Here is a 22,662-nt window from a genome sequence, read left to right on the forward strand (position 1 = left end):
AGTTCTCCATGTAGTTACTGAATGATAAGCCTTAGGATGTAATAAGACTGGGATTTTAAGGAGTGAATGATCTGGCTGATTTTTTAAAAGTTAAAATGTGGTTAAATATTAGCTTCAAATAAAAAGGTATTTTCTAGAATTGGTGATGAAATCACAACTGTAAATCCTCCTGTCACCCAAGTGGAAGTGGCTACCTCGCTGTCTCTCACTTCTGTTTTCTGGTAAGCATCCTTCTCTAGCGCACACACATCTGAGTAGTGTCACGCCCCATCTACGTGTATATTTATATTTTTGGAAACGCAGTATTTTCTCTGTCTCCCTTCCACTGAAAATGCTCTACATAGTTCATAGGTTGCTGTGTCCATGTACCTGGACTTTGTGTATATGACATGGCTAATGCCTGGGTTATTTCTGCATGGTTGGTAATATCAGGTTTGATGTTATGTTTTTAGGCCTATCACAATCATGAAATTTTACTGACAATTAACTGGCATATTAATAACTGCACTTATTAAAATACAAATCTAAATTGGCTGATCAGCTTTTTTGCTTCCCAGCTGTTGAAGCTTATTTGCTCCCAACTGACGACAAACGCAGCTCATGTTTAATGAAACAAACTCTACTGACCACAGCAGTCAGGAGTTAAAACTTTTGTTCTTCTCGTGAGTCTATGATGTTGACTTAGTAACTTTGACGGGCCTAAATATTTTGTGCAATACATATGCACATAATGATCCTTTTGAGGCGTTTGACATCTGATTGTGTTATATTATCAACACCCAAATCATTTGTAAGGGTTTTTTTTTTTGGAAAACAGAAGAGTCAGCCACTTGGTAATCTCTTTCTCTTTCTCTCCTTCTGTCTAATCTCTCTCTCTCTCTGTCTCTCTCTGTCTCACCGTAGTCAGCCTCTCCAGAGCAGAGAAGCGCTCCTCCCAGGTAGCAGCTGACTTCTCGAACGCCTCGTGTCTCTTGATTAGTTTCTCCACCTCGTCCACACTCTGTCCCACCTCTCTGCTGGACAGGTACGGCTCCTGCCCCAGCAGCCACGCCTCGGCCACCCCCGCGTCCCTTGAAAACTGGTGCACTTCCAATACTACACACACACACACGCAAACACACACACACACACACACAAACACACACACACACAGATGAGAGAAGGGAAGTGCGTGCCAAAGTGACCACACACACATCCTCTTTCACTCTGAACAGCTTCTCCTGTGTTTCATATTAGAAATGAGTGAGCAACAGCTGCAGAAAACCCCTGTAGGCTTTTGTATTGTGTTAAATATAAAATAACCTGCCACACTGTCAAGAACTGATTACAACTTTTTAAATATGAGGCATTTTTGATATTCCTAATGTCATACAGCTTTCTCCATCATGAATAATCTCCAACACGGTTCATCATTCTACACTAACAACATTGTCTAATAGTGCTTCATTTTAGAAATGAGTTTTTAAAACTTTATTTTAAATATATATACAAACCTGTTATATCTAAAATTGTTACAGATCAATTCAAACAGTAAAATAATGTGCAGATGTTTTAGACACCAGAAAAAAATATTTTTAAAAAGCTATGTATCTGGTCCCCGAACATTTATTATAATAACATTTATGCAGTAAAATCTTATGTATGTCAAAGTGTTCTTTTAACCATTTCCAAACCTCTCATCACAGCAGTCCAGTATTATTTGTAGGTATCACTCAATACCTGCTATGAATAATCAATGCTTCAATAAATTAAGTGTGCTGTTGATGGATTTGAACAATTCAAATGGATTTTGAAATCAAGGCTTATTCTTCACACATTCTTATAATTCACAGTTTCATTTAACAGATATTGTAACGAAACTGTGATATAAATTAGTTTTACTACAAGAGTATAAATGAGTGTAATTACTCAGTCTTAGCCACTCCCATCTGTCCTCCCATTTGTCAATCATGTCTTTCCTCTTGTCCGTCAACTGTAGCAATTTCTCCTTAATCTGCAGAGGCAGAAAAAATTCAGTTATGAGAAATCAATTTAGATCCCGGAAATATCCTAAAAATCTAATTAATGTCTTCATAAAGTGCAAATATGTAAATAGCAATTCTCAATCACAGTTCGTTTAGTGCAAACCTCCTCACCTCCTCTGAAGCGTAGTGTTTCCGTGCCAGCAGAGACTTCCCCAGCTCAATGCAGGAGGTAAAGCTGTCATTACGGGCATCTATCTCTGCTTTGATGCCCTGGTGGTTGTTCATGAGAAGCTCCACAGAGGACACATCCCTACAGAGAATCAGTTACACACAGTCAATCAATGATACATTTCAGCCAACAAATAAAACGTTACACACGCATGTAGACACACACACTCACCTGGGCTTTTCCTGGGCCTCGATGAGGCGTATAACATCTTCCATCCAGAGCATGAGGTCACGCACCATGCTGAAGAAGCGGAACTTGTCTCCAGTGTCCAGCAGACGCGTCCTCCGGCCTTCACAGGCTTCCAGAAGATTCCTCCATGCATCCAACACTTCACTCTCCCTGCGCTGGATATCATCTGCTTTATCGCCCGCGTACGCCGACTGCAAACGCACCGCATCCTCCTGCAGCTGCCTCACCTACATACACCAGCAGGGGCCGACAGAGAGGTCTATGAGGACTGGGTCTTGAAGGAATTGCTCCTTTACAACGTTACTACAATGCTAATGAAGCTAAATAACACTTTGATACTATTAAAGGGGAATTTCACAGATGTTCAAAATTATTTTGCGTCATTAAATAGTTCCGATATAAACAAAGTCATTCAGATTGTTTTGACGTGAAATGAGTCATTCTAGAGAAATCTGTCAAGTCACAACTGTTCACAGGGGTCATAGAAACCAGACATCTAAAGCATTTAATGCCTCTATCAGCTAAATTATAGGAAGTTGTTGCATGAAATTCTTGTGAATACATTGTCTGATGACTAAAACATTGTTTTACGACAGTAAGGTTTTAGCCTAAAACATACTTTAGAAGCATATTTATAGCGGAAAGGTACATACAGTACCCAAAGAAAATTATTCTTTCAGATTTAGCACTGTTTTAGCAAATTGAACGGCTATGTTTGCGTTGCAGCCATCATAGCAACCCGTTTCCTATTACCACCACTGAACAGAAATCTGAGTTCGTCAGTTTCTTCATAATACACCACTTTACATTAAAACACCTGGAATGACTTTGAATCATTGTGATAAGTCACAATCACAAAAGGATTTTAAAAAATTTTGAATTCCCCTTTAAAGCTAATACATGTGAGCTAACAAACCTGTGTCCCTAGTGCCTGTATGTCATGTTCAAAGGTGGTGTGCATCCTCTGAAGTGTCTCCACTGTATTCTGGTCTCGGCCCAGCTCTTCAGGAAGCATCTTATGTTTGTCCAGGATGCGGCTCAGGATCTCCTTTGCATCGTGGTAGAATTTATGAAGCTCGTAGGAAGCAGCCAGAATCTGTGTGCGAGTGTCAATTAGTTCCAGAAGATCCGCCCATGCCTCGTTAAGTCCATCCTTCCACTCGGCAACAGTTGCCGCATCAGCATGGCCAGCGTTGATGAGCTCGTCGGCCATTCGGTTCACAGCATCCACACGCTCCTGCCCGATGTTGCCGGTGTCTCGGGCGAACTCACGGAAACGCTCCTGCAGCATCTGGATACAGGAAAGAGAAACGGAAGTCAGGAGCAAACTCAGCGCTTATCTAACCATCTAAATCATCTAAACTTCAGAGGTCTGTCTCAGGGTCTCTGCTTGTCCTGCTAACTTTGTTTCAAAAATTTATTTTTTACCAGGCTACATCACCATGGCAACTTATGCTAGACTAAAACAGAGAACGTTAAGTTCAGGATTCTGGATCAGCTCCTGAACCAATAAGGGATTGCCTTCAGATGGAGGTGTTACTTTAATGGGGCTAGATATCAAGATATGACCTTTATAAATGCTTTACTTCACCAAACATTATTTCCTTTTGCTTCTTTGAAAAAGCAGCTTGACTGCCTGAGTATCTAAACGTACAATAACAAATAAAGTACAGTACCCACTACTATTGGATCTGCTCATGTTTGAATTAAGCAGCCGTAAAATTAATATTATACTGCCACTATACTATAACTTTTTTTTGTTCTGGAGGAAATAATAGTGAGTGATATCAGTTCAATCAGTTAAAATTCTTGCTAATGTATTAGTCACCAATAAGTGCAAATAGCACAATTTACAAACAGTGCAAAACACAGTAACCTTTCCCCTGAATGCCTCCCGCTTTGTTTTCAGTCACAGTCTGAGCTAACACTGTTGTTTTCCAGGGAGTGAACATTAGAGAGATATATGATATGAACCACCAGTCTCTGGGGGTAACAGTTGCCATTAGCTTGGGGTTTGCCTATAGCACAGCAGCCCATTCACTGCACGAGTGTTTTCTCCAACACCGCCTGTAGCCTCTGTTGGTCAGCTGCATCAGACAATGACATGTTCTCAGGGCCTGGTGCTCCCATTGAGCTAAGAGATCCACTGCTGAACCACAGGTTTATCTATATATGTGTATATTTCCCAAAGCAATTCATTCAAGCTTAATGAGTTTTATTCATGGACCCAATGACAGCTTTTACTATGATAAAATACCTTTATAAGTGGTTAAATTAAGAGTGGCATGCAATGAAACTCACAACCTTTAACCCTTGTAGTAATGGCTCTAAGACAGTTTCCCAGCTGCACCACTCAAACCACAGCTTACGGTAATAACTCTCAGAACCTTCAGAAACCATTCAGGAGGCTACATCCCAAACTCTACAATCCAGAGTAGATTACTGAATATGGTCATATCTCTGCTTAAAGCTCAAAGGTCATATCTCTGCTCAAAGCCATTACTGGTACAGAGGAATACTCTGCTGATCCCTTCATCATCTGTACATATAAATAAACCTCTAATGCCTTAAACAGTATGGCAGCACAGTAGACGACAGCTTTATTGTTTATCAAAAGCTTGATTTAATTGCTGGCTCAATTTCAAGCCATAAATCTCTGACTCTTTAATTATCTGAAGTAAGAAGAATGAAAATGAAACATGACAATTATGGATCAGACAAACATTCAGCATGATTAAAAAGAGAAAGACAGACAGACAGACAGAGAGAAAGAGAGACAGACATAGAAAGAGCGAGTGGAAGCTTTAGTGTAAAGCAGCTTTTGCTTTGCAGTCTTACAGTCACATGTTCGTAGTCCTGGCCCAGCTCGTGCGATCCTGCCACCACCTCTCTCTCTGCGATCCACTGTTCCAGGTCATCCACCTCTCGGTTCAGCTGGAAGAGGCGGAACCTTTCGTCCAGCTTTCCTCTCCTCTCCTCTGACAGGTCCTTCAGCCCTGCGTATAGCTTATCCACCTGAGACTGGCGCATCCCTATTCTTTCACTGCACAGCAAGGACACATCAACAACAAAAAAAAATCAAAAATGATCACATGGCCACAACTCAATGCATTTAGGCATGTAGAGGTGGTCAAGACAACTTGCTGAAGTGCAAACCGAGCATTAGAATGGGGGAAGAAAGGTGATTTAAGTGACTTTGAACGTGGCATGGTTGTTGGTGCCAGACGGGCTGGTCTGAGTATTTCAGAAACTGCTGATCTACTGGGATTTTCACACGCAACCATCTCTAGGGTTTACAGAGAATAGCCAGAGAAAGAGAAAATATCCAGTGAGCGGCAGTTGTGTGGACGAAAATGCCTTGTTGATGTGAGAGGTCAGAGGAGAATGGGCAGACTGGTTCGAGATGATAGAAAGGCAACAGTGACTCAAATAACCAACCAAAATCTCTGAGGAACATTTCCAACACCTTGTTGAAAGTATGCCACGAAGAATTAAGGCAGTTCTGAAGGCAAAAGGGGGTTTAACTAGCAACCTGTACCCAATAAAGTGGCTGGTGAGCGTATATATATATATATATATATATATATATATATATATATATATATATATATAGATAGATATATATTCAAAGACAAGCTGTAATTTATTGAATTTATTTATTCATTAGTAAACATTACTGTTTGACAGCCCCTGCCATTATGCTATGCACTGCCTTTGAAATCTTAGAATCAATTATAATAATATTTAATAAATCATCTTTCATTTTTAGTGAAAAAAAAATCTCAAGCTACATTAAACTTAAAATTCCTTAAAAGAAGGGCCTCCCAAGTAGCACTAGTTCAAATTCTGCCCCATGGAGTCTTAATTTCTAAATGACTTTCTTGTCAAAGTGACTCCTAAAGGGAGTCAGAGTGAGAGCGGGTACTGTACCTCTCTGGGTGATTGGCGGCCACCAAGTCACGACTGGTCTTGGACAGTTGGTGGACAGTTTCAGCATAATCCTCCACCGCCTGTTCCAAGATCTGATGTTTCTTCAGCATGGTCACTGAGCTTTGTTCATCCTGAGAGAGAAACAAGTGGGACCATTGTAAAGAAACGTTCAATAAAAGGACTGTTTAATAATACATTTTCAACACCACCACTAAAATTACACAAATGTTCAAAAGTTTGGAATCAATTATGACATGTAAGGCCTTAAATCAAGCACATATGCTTGTTAGTGACTTTGTTTAATATTTCATGCCAATATGACAAAATAAAAAAAGAAGAATTTCTTAAATGAGAGACAATATGCTTTAGCTATGTATTCATAGTAACATTTCCAGACAAAAAGTTCATAGAGAAGCTCAGTGAATTACCAAATATTTCAGTTCACAGCCCAAAAACTACTCCGCCCATTCCTACACACCTTAGCCTTCTCCTCAGACATCATATAGAGCTCCTGCTCACTCATCCAGGCCTCAGCCTCAGCCGCGTCAAAATAGTACTGCTGGGCCTTGTGAGCCTCCTCCAGCCGCTCATGCCTTTTCTCCGTCTCCTGGATGAGGAGGCTCCAGAGGGTCTGCAGATCGTCTAGCCGCGCCCTAATGACTTCCACGTTGGGGCTGTCCTCCTTTAGAATGCTCTGGCTGCGCTCAAAGATGTCATCACACCGTGGCTGGTGGCCCTGGATCTCCTTCTGCAGCGTCTATGGAAAACCAGCAGAGGGCACTCACATTTACTACCAAGGTAACAATATACTGTAGTACTGTAGTTATTGTGTTGATTTTGTAATGTTACCTGGTTCTTCTTGATTAGAAGTTGAACAGTCTGTAAGTTGTGGCCATGGTCTGTTGAAGTTGCAATAGGCATTCTCTCCTCAACCCAGAGCTGTAGAAAAAGGTAAGAAAATTTAATTCACTACTGTATACATATTCACATTCATGAGGGCTCCACATAGCAGCGCTGTGCTACATTACATAGGTTTATACTGCGACAATGAGTGAGAAACACCTTGCTAATCCGATAATGGTCATCAAAAATCATGCTGTACACTCTTGTTCAACTCACAATCTCATCCTCCACATCGCGGTTGAACTGGTGGATCTCTCTGGAGGCCATGAGGAAGTTCTTCCTCTTCATCAGAGGATCCAGCAGCTCCTGGAACTTCTTTTCCACCACCTGTCGCCGTCTGTCCACCTCGTCCGTGTCCTTTCCCTCCTGCTGCAGCACATGAGCCTGTGACTGCAGCTCCTCCACCTCCCTCTTACGCACCTCCACCTGGTTCTCCAACATCTGCGCACAAGAAGAGCAGGATGTGAGCTTAGTTGTGTTTCAGAAGGAGGGCAGTGGCAAGTACTATTTGGATAGGATTAGTTTTACATGAGGAGATGAGTACTTGTACTAGTGTCTCTCTGTGATTTTGTCCCATCTAAATATGTTATGTCAGTACTTTTTATGTGCTTTCACATCAGCCAAGACCCCAGCAAATTTTATCTGCTATAAAACAAACTGTAGAAATAATTTCTTGTCATATTAATCCAGTGCAAACTGTCTCTTTTATGCATTTTATGACCTTATGCTGTAACATTCACTACTGCCTGTAAATTTCCCAGCTAATGGCAATTCAAATGACTACATTCACTTAATGCAGTCATTTGAATTGCGAGGCAGATGGTTAGGGTACGGCAAGGTAGATGGTTAAGGTAAAGATAATCATCATAAAATTTAATGTTTGAACATGTTTTCTACTCATGAGCAGCTGAATGTATTACGTATGGAACTTTTTTGATATGATGGCAATGTGTAAATCTAGTATCCCTCCATTGTCTATAATTTCTTACCCAGAAATGTTTATAATCATTACAGACGTCCTGCGCGAAAACTACATCACCCCAACTGCCCATGTAAAATGAATTCCGTCCAAATAGAAGGCTGCTTCATTGTATTTGTAATCAAGTCTATACAATAGCTTATCTGTAGTTTCCACTGACTTTCTGCGCAAACTGCAAGGAATAAATTATAAGAAAAAAATTACATGAAAAAAATTATAATTAAAAAAGCGTTTACATCAAACTGACTTTGTGATTTAAAACGTCAGTTAATGACATCATTTTCTGTATTAAGAACAGTTGCTGCAGCTTCCAAAGTCTGAACATCCTGGTCAAATTACAAAGTTTTGTTGATTATCCAAGTGAAAATACGTTCACACATATTCTATGGGGAACACACTTGAACATGGATTTTCCCTGCATATGTTAGTGTACAATTTCTATTTATTTTGCTTCTGTTTATTTATTAGGCTTAACATCAGATCCATTAGATCCATTATATCTGCTACACGTGAGATCACGTTTTATGTCCTACACTCTCAGAAAAAAGGAAGGAAACTGGGGCAGTACTCCTCTTGACACATCTCAGTACCTTTAGTCAGGGAACATAACTGTACTATAATCTACAGAAATTATATTTTCTAAGTTGTACTGACTCCACATTCCCCATCTTGCCTCCAGGATTTTTATTTTATTGTTCTGTTTTAAAACATTTAGTTATGAAAATATGTACTTTTCACCTGGAAAAACTTATTTAAGGTTCACGATTGGCCCTTGATGTACCTTTGAGGGAACATTATATGTACCTTAATGAACGAAAAATGTACCTGCACAGAAGCTTCATTTCTAATGGTGTATAGAGCTGTTTGAGCACTTTCCATTTAGAAAGGCTTTAGCCTTTTCTTAACATCGATCTTTATAAGAGCTGAAAAAGTGTGAGCATTGCTTTTAAAAATGCCCTTAAAATTGCTTTGTCAACAATGTTTTTTGTGAAAAATCATTCCAAAAGAAACAGTGAATGTCAGTGTTTTTCTACTGTTGCATTGACATTTTCACTCATCCATCCACCCATCATGCTGCTCTCTGATGCATCAAACTCAGTCTAACATCTTGCTGTTCTTACCTGCTGTTTCTTCAGCAGGATGCTGACGCTGGTCAAGTCTTTGCCATAATCGTCAGACTGAATTTGTCCCTCCAGACCGCCTAGCCATTTGTCCAGGTCAGCACAGCTTTGTGTGAAAAGCTCGGCCTTATTGGCATCGAACAGGCACTGGGCTTTAGTCTGTGTGGTCGACTCCAGCTCCTGCCACTGCTTCTGCAGCGTCGCCAGCTTCTCCTTCACCACAGCCTCTGTCTCTGGCTTCTCAGACACCAACTGCATCCCATCCTGCAGAGAGATGGAGAAAAAAAGAGTTTAGAGGAGGTTGAAAATGCGACTGATTTGTTATATCAAATAAAAAGAAGTACATAATAGTTAACAGTTTTGGTATTCATCACATTCCAAAACCTACATTTATATCTATAGTACAATAAAACCTCTTATATCAGCAAACTGCTGTTATAATCTTATAACATACCTTCTCAATCTTGTCCAGCCACTCTTTGTTGGACTGTAATTCAGCCATGAAGGCCTGATGCTTGAGCCACTTGCTGTGTAGGTTCCTGGCCTCATCATATGACATGTCCTGTGCTGTCAGCATCTTCTCATTGATCCACAGGGACAGCTTTAAACACATGACAGGGAAGAGAAACCACATTTAGAGGAAAAACCAAGGTGAAATTGTTTTACATCTGATGCTGGGATGATGTAAAATAGCTATTTTGTCAGTGTACTCACTGTTAAGAGTACAAACTACATAAACAAAGCCTTGAGGATTCCTACATAGGAAGTTAAAGTGTACCTCTTGACAGTCCTGCAGGAACTTCTGCAGGTCTCTGTTATCTTTCAGCCTCATTAGCAGCTCCACAGCTGCTTCACGGTTCTTCTTATGTCTGCAGGTCAAATGTCAAAGCTCATAAATCCAGCCAAACAACAGATTTTAGTCCTCACCACAACCCCTGGGAAACACGTCTAAATCAGATTACACACAGTGGAATCCCCCTTTAAGTCAGGGTTGTCACAACAGAATGAAGAATAATTTGCTCTAAAGCAACATTTGCATTACCTAACAGGGAAATATTTCAACATTTATTAGGTGTTAGACCAAATTAGTTATTATATGCTAGTATTACTACAACACAAACATACCTGCAGTCAATCTACTTAAATGTGAATAATTTTCACATGAAAAAAAAATACAATTAATGTAACTATTGCCAAAAGTAAGCAAACTAAACAAGACAAACTTGTGTTGATGTAACATTTTACTCATGTGGAAATGATGTACACATTTAAAGCATTCAATGCAACATTTTTTATTTGCTATGAAAATAATTAATTCACATAAATGTAAATCATAAGTGCATTGATTTACACTGTTAAACCACTTTTCACAGCAGCCATAAAATGCAGTTTATAAATGTTTTGAAGGAAACTGGATTTTCATATTGAAAGGTAAGCATTTAGTCAATAAAAGTCTTTTTACTGGGTTTAAAAGCTTTTAATTGTGGCGATGTTCATGTTCATTTTTATGAAAGCGACATTATATCTCATTATAGCTAAGCAGGGGTTCTCACCCGGCCTTCACTCCTCAGTGCGCACTAGCTGCGCAACAAATCACAATCAGCTAAAACTCAGCCAACAGTGTCCTAGTAAATCTTATAGCCTAGTTACAATACTTAAATACTGTGGCTAATTTAAAGTACTTAAGTCAATTTCTAAGAATGGCCACTAGGAGGCGAGAAGAAAGCAGATCCTACATTCTAAATAATCTGGATTTAAACTGGATTTATTAAACCCAACTCTGAGTAATTATCTGTCCTTGTATGTGTATGTATGTGGGTGTGTGTGTGTGTGTGTGTGTGTGTGTGTGTGTGCTTATTACCTGTCATCAATAGAAGATGCTCTCTCTTGAATTCGCTCAGCATTGATGTTTCCATCGCTGGCCAGTCTCCGACCAGCTTCCACCACACTGTTGATCTTCTCCTCATTGGCATCCATTGTGGTCATAAAGTCCTCCTGCTTCTTAATGGCAGCCTCAGCTCCTTCTAGAGTAGTAGGCATCTCAGTATGGGCCAGCACATACTCCTGATAGAAGGAGAGAAGATTTGAGGTTAGGAATTAATTAATACTATCATTAATAGCCGATATTCTGTTAACATCACATTGTGAATGCTTGTACTGGTGTGTCACAAGTATTTGCCTAGCATTTCAGATGTAATCACTAAACATAGCGTGTTTAGGATCCTACACTGCTGTTAACACTCATCAGCTTATAGGTTAAAGCTAACTAGCCTAACTTAGAGGCTGTTTTCTCACAAATGCTTCATTCATAAATGGATGTGTTACCTTATGCAAGCAAACACAACTGTGCTTTGGGCTCCTCAGTGCATTACCTGATTGTTGAGGAAGGCTTCAGCTTGTTTGGTGTCTCTGAGAAACAGCTGGTAGGCGTGAGACTGGGACAGGAGATTCTGTCTGTTCTCCCACATCTTGTGCAGCTCGTTCCAGCCAGTGTCCAGTGCCTGCAGCCTTTGTCTCAGGAACATGTACTGGGCGTCTGTCTGGCCCTGGGTCACCATCTCGCCCATGTCCCGCATCTTCTGGTAGTCCTCCTCATAGTTGTCGATTTCGTTCTTGATGCCCTCATGCTGGGCTAGCAGCTTCTCGGCCTCCGCCAGCGTGTTGGGCATGTCCTCAGACGCGATGGCTGTCTGGGTGCGGGACAGCCAGGACTGGAAGTCATCTAGCTCACGCAAGAACTGCTGCAGTTTGCTGGCCTCACCCAGGGAGGCCTCACGGTTATGAAGTGTGGCCTTCATCTCCTCCCACACAGCGTCGATCTCAGCCAGCCGGCCTGTGATGGCCTTGGCCTGCTCGGGATGTTCTTCTGCAAGCCGCTCTGCCTCGCCCCGAAGGTCGCCCAGCTTAGCCTCGATAGCAGCCAGATCACGCTCCATACCTGTCAGCTTGCGCTGCAGAGCCATAACACCCGTTAGGTCATTACCCAGCTCCTGGGTGGACTCGATGACTTTGGTTTTCTCGCGGATCCAGGACTTGGTCTCATTGCAGTCCAGGTGGTAGTTCTGCACACCCAGAGCTGAATTTAGAGATTCCTTCTTCTGGTCCACCAGGTCTCGGAACTGACTCCATCTACAGAGGAGCATTGTAGAGACATTTAGGTAATCCATATCCATAACTTATACAAGAGTTTGTATCTTAGTCAATGCTATAACTCAACTGTTCTAACTGCATATATTTTGAATGTTCATATTTTTAACCCGTGTGGTGTTGATGTTTTTCTTGCTCAGTGGTCTGGTGGACCCACCAGATTAATGTTTTTTTCAATCAGTACAGTCATAACAATTGATGTAAAATACCAGATGTTTAAAATATCACAAGTGACCAGCGGAGGATTCTCCTTTAGCAGCTATAGCCAGTCAACACCCTATCCATGTTGTCAATCCTCACACACACACAGACACACACAACAGCAGGCCATGTAGGAGGAGAACAGAGTGAAGAACACAGTACCTTCACCCTGTGGGTTCACCCCAACACCATATGTGTAATATAAATGTGTGGGGGGTGAACAGTGCGAAAACACTGAAAATGTGTTATTTCATATGTTCTTCACAGAAAATGAGCAAAGGCTAAGGAATATCAGGTTGAAATAATAATAAATTGCACCATTTTTTTCTTTGGTAAACATTGAAAATGGGTTCCATAGACCTCAATACCACAAGGGTTAAATATGCATCATCAACTGTTTTACATACAATGTTCACTGTATATGTAAGAAAACTAGCTGGAGATGGAAATAGACGGCTTGGGGTTAGTAATAATATTTTGGAAGAAGTGTATGTTAGCTTGATAGAGAGCATCCTTATTTCTGTATGGTATGGACATCTGTCATTGGTAAACAAAAATAAATTGGCAGGGATTATCAAAATGGCAGAGGAAATCATTGGCTGAGGATCTCAATAACAGAGCTGTGCTCAGTAAGGCTGTGATTATGATTATGATCTTTTTTCTTAGTGCAGTCAAACTTATCAACAAATTGTATTAATACACACTAATGTACATCTTTATTGATGAGTTCATTGTATGTGTTTAGTGATATGTTGTACATTGTGTGTGTTGTTTACTTTTAACTAGTGAAACCAAAGATAATTTCCTGTGTTGGTGTGACAATATAGATCTGTTCTATTCTATTCTATTGTAAATAAATCAGAGACTGAGGTTTTATTAAGTATGTATAGTTGAATGCAAAAGCATTCAACGCCCCTGACTTTCTAGACTACAAATGACATTTTTTCAAACAGTACTTAAGGAAAAAAATTATGTGCTATGACAAAAACATTTAAAGCCAAAGTATTTTTTACTGGAGAAGTTTGAACAAAATGAAAAACTCAAATACAATGCTCGAACATATTATGACTGTCCAGAAAATGTTGCAAAATCTCAATACACTATAAAAAAAAAAAAAAAAATACACTAAAATGTTTGAAACCTAAATTTGGGGGGAGGGGACATTTTCTTGTTATGTGCTAATGCCTGAATCTAAATGTTAGAACTTGCCTAGTATTGAGTTTGTCCTGTTGGGCCTTGATGTCCTTCTCACTTGGGTGTCCACTGTGTATCAGCTGCCTGGCGATCTGGTTGACAACGGCAACGCGAGACGCTTGGTTATTCATCTCAGGCTCCAGGCTCTCGAACCTGGGACACAACAAACCATCAGTTATTCACCCATTTAGTCACTGTTATTAACATCCCCAATGTTAATAGGTATCCAGAGATACAGACAATAGTTTTAAAGAGAATGTGCAGAGAAAAAGCCATAAGGAACGTATGCATTTTCCCTGGACTCACTGTAAGATTTATGTAAATGCACAATACAGCCAAGTCCAGTGAATAACATCTGACAGCATGAGTCACTATGAGGGTTGTAGTCTCAAAACACCATAGCCAGTGCATAAAAATGTTCATATGGTGTCAACTGATTTGCTGTCTGACCACAGCAGAGCTGCAGAGCTGTGATTTTGGCCTCATCATCTCTCTGTCTGACTCAGCAGGAACATCTGGTGCACTAAATGCTCCTAATCTGCCATTTCTGCTGTCCTCACCACACACACACACACACACACACACACACACACACAAACCCAAACAGTCCCTTCACTCTGTGGCTTAGGAACTTTTAGACTGTGAATCTTCGTACCAGCGATAAATAGTGATCATAACATACATGATCATAAGCGGTCATACTACCCAGCTAAACTCCCATGCAAAATTATAAACTGACCTATCCACATTCTGGCCATGATTTCGTTCTTTCATAGCTAGTGACAGGTTGGACATGCTTTCCAGGATGTTGGCAAAGATCCTATCCAACTATGGTTTTTCTGTAACTTCGAAAGTTTTACAGATCTGTGTATGTCTATGTCAACATTACTGTAGAACTTCTATTCATGTACCATATTACCCTTTCTGTTTTGGGTTTAAATGTTGGTATGTTCGGCAAGTACGAAGGAAAAATTTCAGCAAATATCTTATACAATACAATATCTTCAGCTATGCTAGAGTAGCTAGTGCTGTAGGCTTAGCTAACTAGCAATACTAAAACAGCTAAAGTCGGTGCATTTCCTGTCTAGTTGACTTGAAATGAGAAAGTGTAGCACATAACATTTTGTTTACCCCTATATTTACAGACAGTTCTTAATTTGAAACAATATCCACTGTCAGCAAATCCCTAACATTAACCTTGGCTATGCTTAAGCAGCTAGTTATGTAGGCTAAGTTGTTAGCTTAGCTGAAGCTAGTGAACTTGCTGTTTACAGTCAAATACAAAAGTTTGAACACCTCTAGTTAAATTCCATTTTTTTTTATTTTCCAAGTGAAAATAAGTCAACACATCCTCAACTGAGAACATGTGTTCACATTTTAATGCATAATTACTGTTTATTTGCTGAACACTTTAGGGAAAAAATCACAAAATGTGCCCAAAAGCTGCAGCACATTTTATATTTTATATATATATATATATATATATATATATATATATATATATATATATATAAAAATATTAAGAAATAGGAATTGGGCACCAAACTTTGCAGAAATATGTAACATTTAAGTGTGTTTTTTGTAGAGGATGTGTTAACTTATTTTCAGTTAGACAATAAAAATAAATATAATTTAACCAGGGGTGTTCAAACTTTCACATTTGTCTGTATGCAGGAAGTTCACTAGCTTCAGCTAAGCGTACATCTTAGCCTACACAGCTAGCTGCTTTAGCGTGGCCAAGGATACCGTAAGGGAATACTACTTTTTCCCTTCATGCCTTCCATATATACCAACATTTTACCAAAAACAAAAACATGTGACCTCAAGCTACATTAATAAAATCAAGCGCTGTGGTGTCAGCAAGAGAGACAGAAATCCTCAGATCAATAAAATAAGAGAGCCATATAATGACACGGCTCAGTAGGTTTGATATAAGCTTATCCCACCTCGCAACATTTGCTACAAAATAACCCGTTTGAGGCCACAGCCTCAATAGGCTTCCATAACCCCTGGCCTCCTACCTGTGCTGAATGACCTCCAGGTCCTCCAGTTTCTCAGGGATTTCCATGCTGTTAAGCCACTGCTCCTTCTCGTCGATCCACACCTCGCAGGCATCTGCTTCGCTGAACATCTTGTAGAGCGCCAGTGCGTCCTGCAGAGCCTGTTTCCTCAGTCTTGTCAGTTCGGCCACCTCCTTGTAGCGCTCCTCGATGCCCACCAGGCGTCCACTCACATCGGCTGACTCAGCCAACTCCGGGGGCAGTGCTCGGCCTTGCTCTTGCAGGGCGTCGATCACGGGTCGGTAGCTGGCCACCTCGGCTGCTGCGTCCTTATGTTTCTTGACCAGGGCCTGTGTGGAAAACTCATCATGGCCCACGTCACCGCTGGACACAATGCGAAGTGCATCCAGTGTCCAGGCATCCACGTCGTCTGCGTCAGTCTGGAATTCAAATCAGTTTGGTTCAGTTTAGTTTGATCTGTGCTTTTTACAATAGATGTTGTTATAAAGCAACAGAAATCCAGGTCCAAACTCCAGACATACAACACCCAGAAAAAAGAGCACAGTACGGTACATAAATCGCTGTCATGAGCTAAATACAAGTTAGAACAGGAATTCAAGTAAGATCTGATGATTCACTGCTCATAAGGGCACTAGTGGTCACTGCTTGGATTGGGACTTGGATACAAACTAAAATCAGGCTGGCTAAACGTATCATTAAAGGCTTATTTTGCATGAATGAGAGCCTAATATTTTAATTACAGGCTATTTTATGTGTAGTGTAACTGCAATTTATGTACGTTTTTAATGTTGATGTTTCTTAAAAAGAACCACATATCTACATTTGTTGTTTCACATCCTTCAAATAGTCACTACTCAAGACATATTTTTGAGAATGAATGAGTTGTATGAATAACAAATAAATAAACAACACGAATGAATAATAAAAAAAATTGTGTAGGACCAAAATATCATGGTGTTTAAAATCTGTCTAACCTGGAACTGGTGCAGGCCACAGGCTTCCTCCAAACGGGCCTTCCGGACAGCAGCTAGCCGCTCCAGTGCTGCCCACTGGGCCTGCACCTCAGCCACACGCTCACGGATGCGGTCCTCTCCGAAGTGGCCAGCGTCAGCCATGGCCAGGCCCTCGCGCACTGTGTGTTGAAGGTGACCGGCCCGACCGCTCATTTCATCCTCCAGGGCGCGATGCTGACTCAGCAGCCGCACAGCTCCAGTCAGGTCCTTGCCAACGTCGTCTGAGGACAGAATCTGCTCCTTCTCCCTGATCCAGCCTTCCTCCTCTGCCATCTCCCAGAAGAACTTCCACAGTCGTCGGGATTCCTCAAGCCGCGCCCGCCGCTCTGCCGCTAGCTGGGTCAGCTCCTGATAACAAAACTCCAGGTGAGCCACGCGGTCAAGGATCACCTGCGGGTCACACGGCTTATAGCCTGGAAGGATGAGAAAAAGAGAGAGATGAGTTTGTGGAAAAGATGAACAGGGGTAAAAATGTATATAAATATATATATAATAAAATATAATAAAGATATTTGGAATGTTATAATTCATCATAGCAGTATAGATTTACTGTCCTCTGAAAAGAACTCAACACACAGCCATTAATGGCTAAATAGCTTGCAACACAAGTGAGTACACTTCACAGTGAACATGTCCAAATTGTGTTTAAAGCGTCAATATTTTGTGTGACCAACATTATTATCTAGCATCTTATCCCTCTTGGGCATGGAATTCACCAGAGCTGCACAGGTTGCTACTGGAATCCTCTTCCACTCATCCATGATGACATCATGGAACTGGTGGATGTGAAGACATCTTGCACTCCTCCTCCTCCCCCTTGAGGGGTCGTTATCAAGTTGGAAAACTGCCATGCAGCACAGTTTCCGAAGGGAGGGGATCATACTCTGCTTAAGAATGTCACAGTACACGGTGGAATTCATGTTTCCCTCAATGAACTGCATGCATCTCCAGACCATGATGCTACCACCACCATGCTTGACTCTAGACAGTTGTCTTGGTACTCCTCACCAGGGCGCCACCACACATGCTGGATACAAGGAATAAGGATACATGTTGGAAACAAGTTTATCTTGGTCTCGTCAGACCACAGGACATGGTTCTAGTAATTCATGTTCCTGGACCGCTTGTCTTCAGTAAACTGTTTGCGGCCTTTCTTCTTTCAGAAAAGGCTTACTTCTGGGATGACAGCCATGCAGACTGAGTTGATGCATTGTGCGGCATGTGGTCTGAGCACTGACAGGCTGACCTCCCACTTCTTCAACCTCTGCAGCAATGCTAGCAGCACTCATGCATCTAATTTTGAGGCCAACCTCTGGATATGACGCTGAACACGTTGGCTCAACTTCTTTGGTCAACCCTGGTGAGGCCTGTTCTAAATGGAACCTGTCCTGGATAACCACTGTATGACCTCAGCCACCGTGCTATAGCTCAGCTTCAGGGTGTTAGGGAGGCACACTGACACAATTGGACACAATTTGGACATGTTCACTGTGAAGTGTACTCATTTGTGTTGCTGGCTATTTAGACATTAATGGGTGTGTGTTATTGTCAGAGGACAGTAAATCTATACTGCTATACAAGCTGTACACTGACTACTTTAAGTTATATACAAGTTTCATTTCTATAATGTTGTCCCATGTCCCATAATTAATGTCTAATTTCTTCAAACAGATCAATTCAAACATGCATATATACTTTGAGATTATTTGCTTGCATTACTGGTTCAGCTGTCCTGTCTGTGGTCAGTTTCTGTCCAGAGAACAACCTTTGACACTGCATATGTTAGGCTGGCAGACTAATCTGGATTAATTTAATATATATAATGACTGTTTTCAACCCACTCTTTAGACTTCAACCCACTTATCCTAGAAAAATGTTGACATTTTCAGACATTCTATGACTTTTTTAATCTGCAGAATCAGTCTTTCTTCAGTCACAGTTTTGTATATATCTGAATCGTACCCAAATATAGTAAACTGATTCAAACCCAAATAAAATGTAAAGGAATATGAGACTTTATCAATAATTGACGTTTAGTGAAGAATCATAATCAGATTGAATCATTGTGAAGTTAAAGACTCAAACCCTTAGCAGAAACAAATAAAATGGACATGAAGAAAGAGTAACTAGTAACTAGTACACAAAATGTAAACTGAGTGTAAATATAATTCACTACGTATTAGTGTAATCAATTACATAACTGTGTATTTATATTCATACAGTGATAACTCCAGACCTTTGAGGGATTCTCAAAAGTAAAGGCAGAATAAAAGAAAGTGAATATGTGAGAGCGAGAAAGCGAATGAAAGAAACAGATGGAAGATGATGGTAGGTTAAAGACCCTATTATCTGCACCTGGACCAGATCTAAACTCCTTGCCTAAAGTTCTGCTTCTTTGCAATAAATTTCCAGGATTGCAGTATAACTACATTTTATGAGATTTATAAGTTGTCTCTCCTCACCATCGCCGCTGACGGCAAATTTCTGGGCGTTGGCGTTGACGGCCCGGACCCGGTCAGCCTGGATGCCGATGTCAGCCTCTACCAGCGCGTGCTTCTGCAGCAGATCCTCCACTCCCAATAAGTGTTTCCCATAATCCTGAGACAGCAGCAGCATCTGTTGACAAAATTAGAAATAAGAGCGGTCACTACATACAGCTTACAGGAAGTTCACAGCTCAACATCAAGGCAAGGGGCTTGCTACTGATTTTTTAGAAAACGATTCAATCTGTGAAAAAATCTCACATTCACAATTATCAAATTCTCTTAGTTTTAAGATACAATGTATTGTTTCAAACTGTATAAAAGAACATCATAATGTATCACTGTGTTATGACTTGTCATAGATGTCAGCTTGAGGCTGTTGTGATAGCTTGGGGCAAACTATTTAGCTCATGGCTAGAGCATTCAATCAAGATATTATAAAGTATGGATTTTGTTGCAAACTGAATTTTGAATTTTATGTATCACTACAATTGTCTTAATTTAATTTGATACAATTTAGAATTAGCTTTAAAATTCACTAAATACACAAACGTAGACTAGAGTAACTATTTCCTTAGTGGTGGAACAGACACACAACAAAACAGTAAGGAACAATCCATGAAGCTTAATTCTGGAAAGAGATTTTACACTTAAAAAAAGGGCCAGGCAATTTTATTTGGCCAAAAATAAATACAAAAAAATAAAAACTCTTTGTGTTTTCTTTATTATACTACTGTGTAATATTTTGTGTATTCAGTGAACTTCAGTGAAATCTGAATCATATCTAAATAATTGAATCAAATTTTATGATTCATTGAATCAATTCTTCAAGAATCACGTCATAGAAAAATGTTTTATTAGAGTTGACATGAGACCAATTGCTTCTCTTCTAATACCAATACCCAAAATAAACTTTCAGTATCGCCCAATATTGATCCAATGTTTCTCATGTTGAATAGTTTTTGTTCCTTTTTATATCTTTAGCTTTTGTTATTTCATTTCTATTTTTCTTTATTTTGAAATTGCAGAGCTTATCAATGACTGATCACGTGGCTAGCAGATGTTTACCTCAAATATTGATTGCAGGTGTTTCCTGCCTTACAACAGAATGTCTATTGTCCTCAGTAACCTCTGCTTGTATATGTATACAACAGAATATCCACTGCCCTGACATAATCCTTAGCGGATATACAGTAGCTGCATGGGAAATACACAGTATAAAAGCCTGTTTGCTAGAACTGTTATCAGACTGGGCTGAATAAAGATGTCATCACTGCTCTTGACACAAAAAAGACTTTTTTAAAAACTATGAATCTTTTAAAATGAGCTCATTTTAATTGAAATACTTCTCAAGTTGAGCACGTAAAAGTAGGACATCATACTGGAACTATTCAAATCACTCTACTAACCCACAAGAAATACACAGCTAATAGCATCATGTGAGTTAGTGCCATTCCAAGATAGACTTCTAACAGGATTCAGCCCGATGCCATCAGTGCCATCTCTAGTTTTCACTGCTAGCAAATAAAACGTTACTAATTTAAATAACTCTACTGGCACACCTCACATTTCAGACTCTACTTGACATAAATGATGACAGCAAGCAAAATCTTAGTGCACGACGCACCATTTTTCAGCGGCGCTCCTTTCTAGAAATTTCTTCTTGCTCCGCTCACGCTCTCTTCTTTCCTGCTCTCACGATCACCTCATCTCTCTACACTGCACTTCTGCCTGTCCTCTTTCTTGCAAAACTCCTACCTCTTTCCTCTCACCCACTCTCTCCCTCTCTTTCCCCTCCCTCCCTGCTTCACCTTCATCTCATCCATCCAGTCCATGATGTACAGCATCTCCTGGAAGACGCGCTGCAGGCCCAGGTTCATCTCCAGCCTCTGTCTGCGCGCCTTCAGCAGCTCCAGCAGGTAATCCCAGAGGCGCAGGACGTTGTCCTTACGGGCGGTGATGCGCTTGATGTCATGGTAGTTTTCAGCCTCCAGCTCGCGTGCCACGGCCACCACGGCCTGCACGCGCTCCTCATATGCTGCAATGTCTGTCTCGATGGCCTCATGCTTCTTGGTAGCCGCCTCCACCGCCTGCAGGTCGAAGCCAAAGTTGTCCTGCAGAAGGAGAGGGAGCATAAACTTAGCATTTCAAAGAAGAGCGTTCTTAAAGGGGCACTCTGAAATGAAAAATGTAACCATCACATTATTACAACAGCAGTAATTCTAGACTTCTAAGAGACAAACATATGTTTGAAGGAGAGACATCACTGAAAGATCCAACCGATCAGTAATGTTTATGTTTATGTTTGTACTCGTAACATTTCTTCATTATGACCACCAGGAGGTGCAAAAAAGTCTCAAATGCTACCTCCAATTTCCTCTTCACTGATCTTATAACAACATGCAATCACATTGCAACTGCACCACACTGATAGCTGAGTCAACTGTGTAGGAGGCACAATTACTAATATATATGTGTACTGTGAAGGTCTTCAGGCCAGTCCTTTCAGCTGATTCATCTATTTCAATGAAGTCTAAGTGATATGAGCATAAATCTTATTACATTTACAGTGATTTTCCACATCACTGGACAAATTACTCACTATTACGTGCATTTGCTGGTGATTCATTTTAAACTCAAACAGTATTTTGTACACAAAAAAGCTCATCCTGGTTTAATATACAAAAATATTTGGCAATGCGATAAACATACATTGGCAGTCAAACGACTGGACAAAACTGATAGTATATTTTTCAGTTTTCTTTAAGACACTTTGACCTATAAGCTTACACATAGAAGTGTTAAAGTTGTTTTTAAGACAAATATAAAAAATCTAATCAATGCATATTTAGGAATTTATGTCCCAAACAAACAAAAAATCACATGTAGACAAGATTTTTTAAAACAACTTTTAGTTAAAGCCACAATCACCATCTGCTTTTCATTAAACATTAATGAGTGGAATGTACACTTGAGGGTGGGGTCTAAACAGGCCAATATTTCTGACTGAATAAATTCCATACAATCTCAGAGCTTTGATGCATTTATTAACATTATAAAATGTGGATAATTTAAAAAATCTGTTCTATAAGCATGTGTGTTCAAACTTTGTACTGGCGCATATGTGCATATGAAACACAGGTAGGAAAATCAATGAAACTGCTACTTAGCTAAGAGAGGCATGCTTAATAACAATAATTATTATATTTTTATTGCCCAGTCCTGAGTCACCTTCCAACACATCATGTATTGGATATAACCAAGAAAAAGAGAACACTCATTAACTGA

The 22,662-nt window shown here is 40.2% G+C and overlaps 1 protein-coding gene across 3 annotated transcripts in view; it reads right to left on the minus strand.

Annotated features, from left to right (window-relative positions):
* sptbn1 (spectrin, beta, non-erythrocytic 1) overlaps nucleotides 1–22,662 on the minus strand; it is a 114,676-nt gene that overhangs the window by 7,579 nt on the left and 84,435 nt on the right. For all 3 annotated transcript variants that reach the window (XM_017721911.2, XM_017721912.2, XM_037545588.1), the window contains 20 exons: nucleotides 21,186–21,488; nucleotides 19,354–19,507; nucleotides 16,853–17,304; nucleotides 15,879–16,297; nucleotides 13,873–14,010; nucleotides 11,688–12,444; nucleotides 11,177–11,379; nucleotides 10,094–10,184; nucleotides 9,770–9,916; nucleotides 9,316–9,579; nucleotides 7,432–7,656; nucleotides 7,162–7,251; nucleotides 6,791–7,069; nucleotides 6,313–6,443; nucleotides 5,221–5,425; nucleotides 3,299–3,673; nucleotides 2,365–2,609; nucleotides 2,136–2,274; nucleotides 1,909–1,993; nucleotides 899–1,095 (listed from right to left, as the gene is read on the minus strand). In XM_017721911.2, coding sequence (XP_017577400.1) covers nucleotides 899–1,095; nucleotides 1,909–1,993; nucleotides 2,136–2,274; nucleotides 2,365–2,609; nucleotides 3,299–3,673; nucleotides 5,221–5,425; nucleotides 6,313–6,443; nucleotides 6,791–7,069; nucleotides 7,162–7,251; nucleotides 7,432–7,656; nucleotides 9,316–9,579; nucleotides 9,770–9,916; nucleotides 10,094–10,184; nucleotides 11,177–11,379; nucleotides 11,688–12,444; nucleotides 13,873–14,010; nucleotides 15,879–16,297; nucleotides 16,853–17,304; nucleotides 19,354–19,507; nucleotides 21,186–21,488 — 4,899 coding nt within the window. The remainder of the gene's footprint in view (nucleotides 1–898; nucleotides 1,096–1,908; nucleotides 1,994–2,135; nucleotides 2,275–2,364; nucleotides 2,610–3,298; nucleotides 3,674–5,220; nucleotides 5,426–6,312; nucleotides 6,444–6,790; nucleotides 7,070–7,161; nucleotides 7,252–7,431; nucleotides 7,657–9,315; nucleotides 9,580–9,769; nucleotides 9,917–10,093; nucleotides 10,185–11,176; nucleotides 11,380–11,687; nucleotides 12,445–13,872; nucleotides 14,011–15,878; nucleotides 16,298–16,852; nucleotides 17,305–19,353; nucleotides 19,508–21,185; nucleotides 21,489–22,662) is intronic.

Source organism: Pygocentrus nattereri, chromosome 15, assembly GCF_015220715.1.
Source record: "Pygocentrus nattereri isolate fPygNat1 chromosome 15, fPygNat1.pri, whole genome shotgun sequence".
NCBI lineage: Eukaryota > Metazoa > Chordata > Actinopteri > Characiformes > Serrasalmidae > Pygocentrus > Pygocentrus nattereri.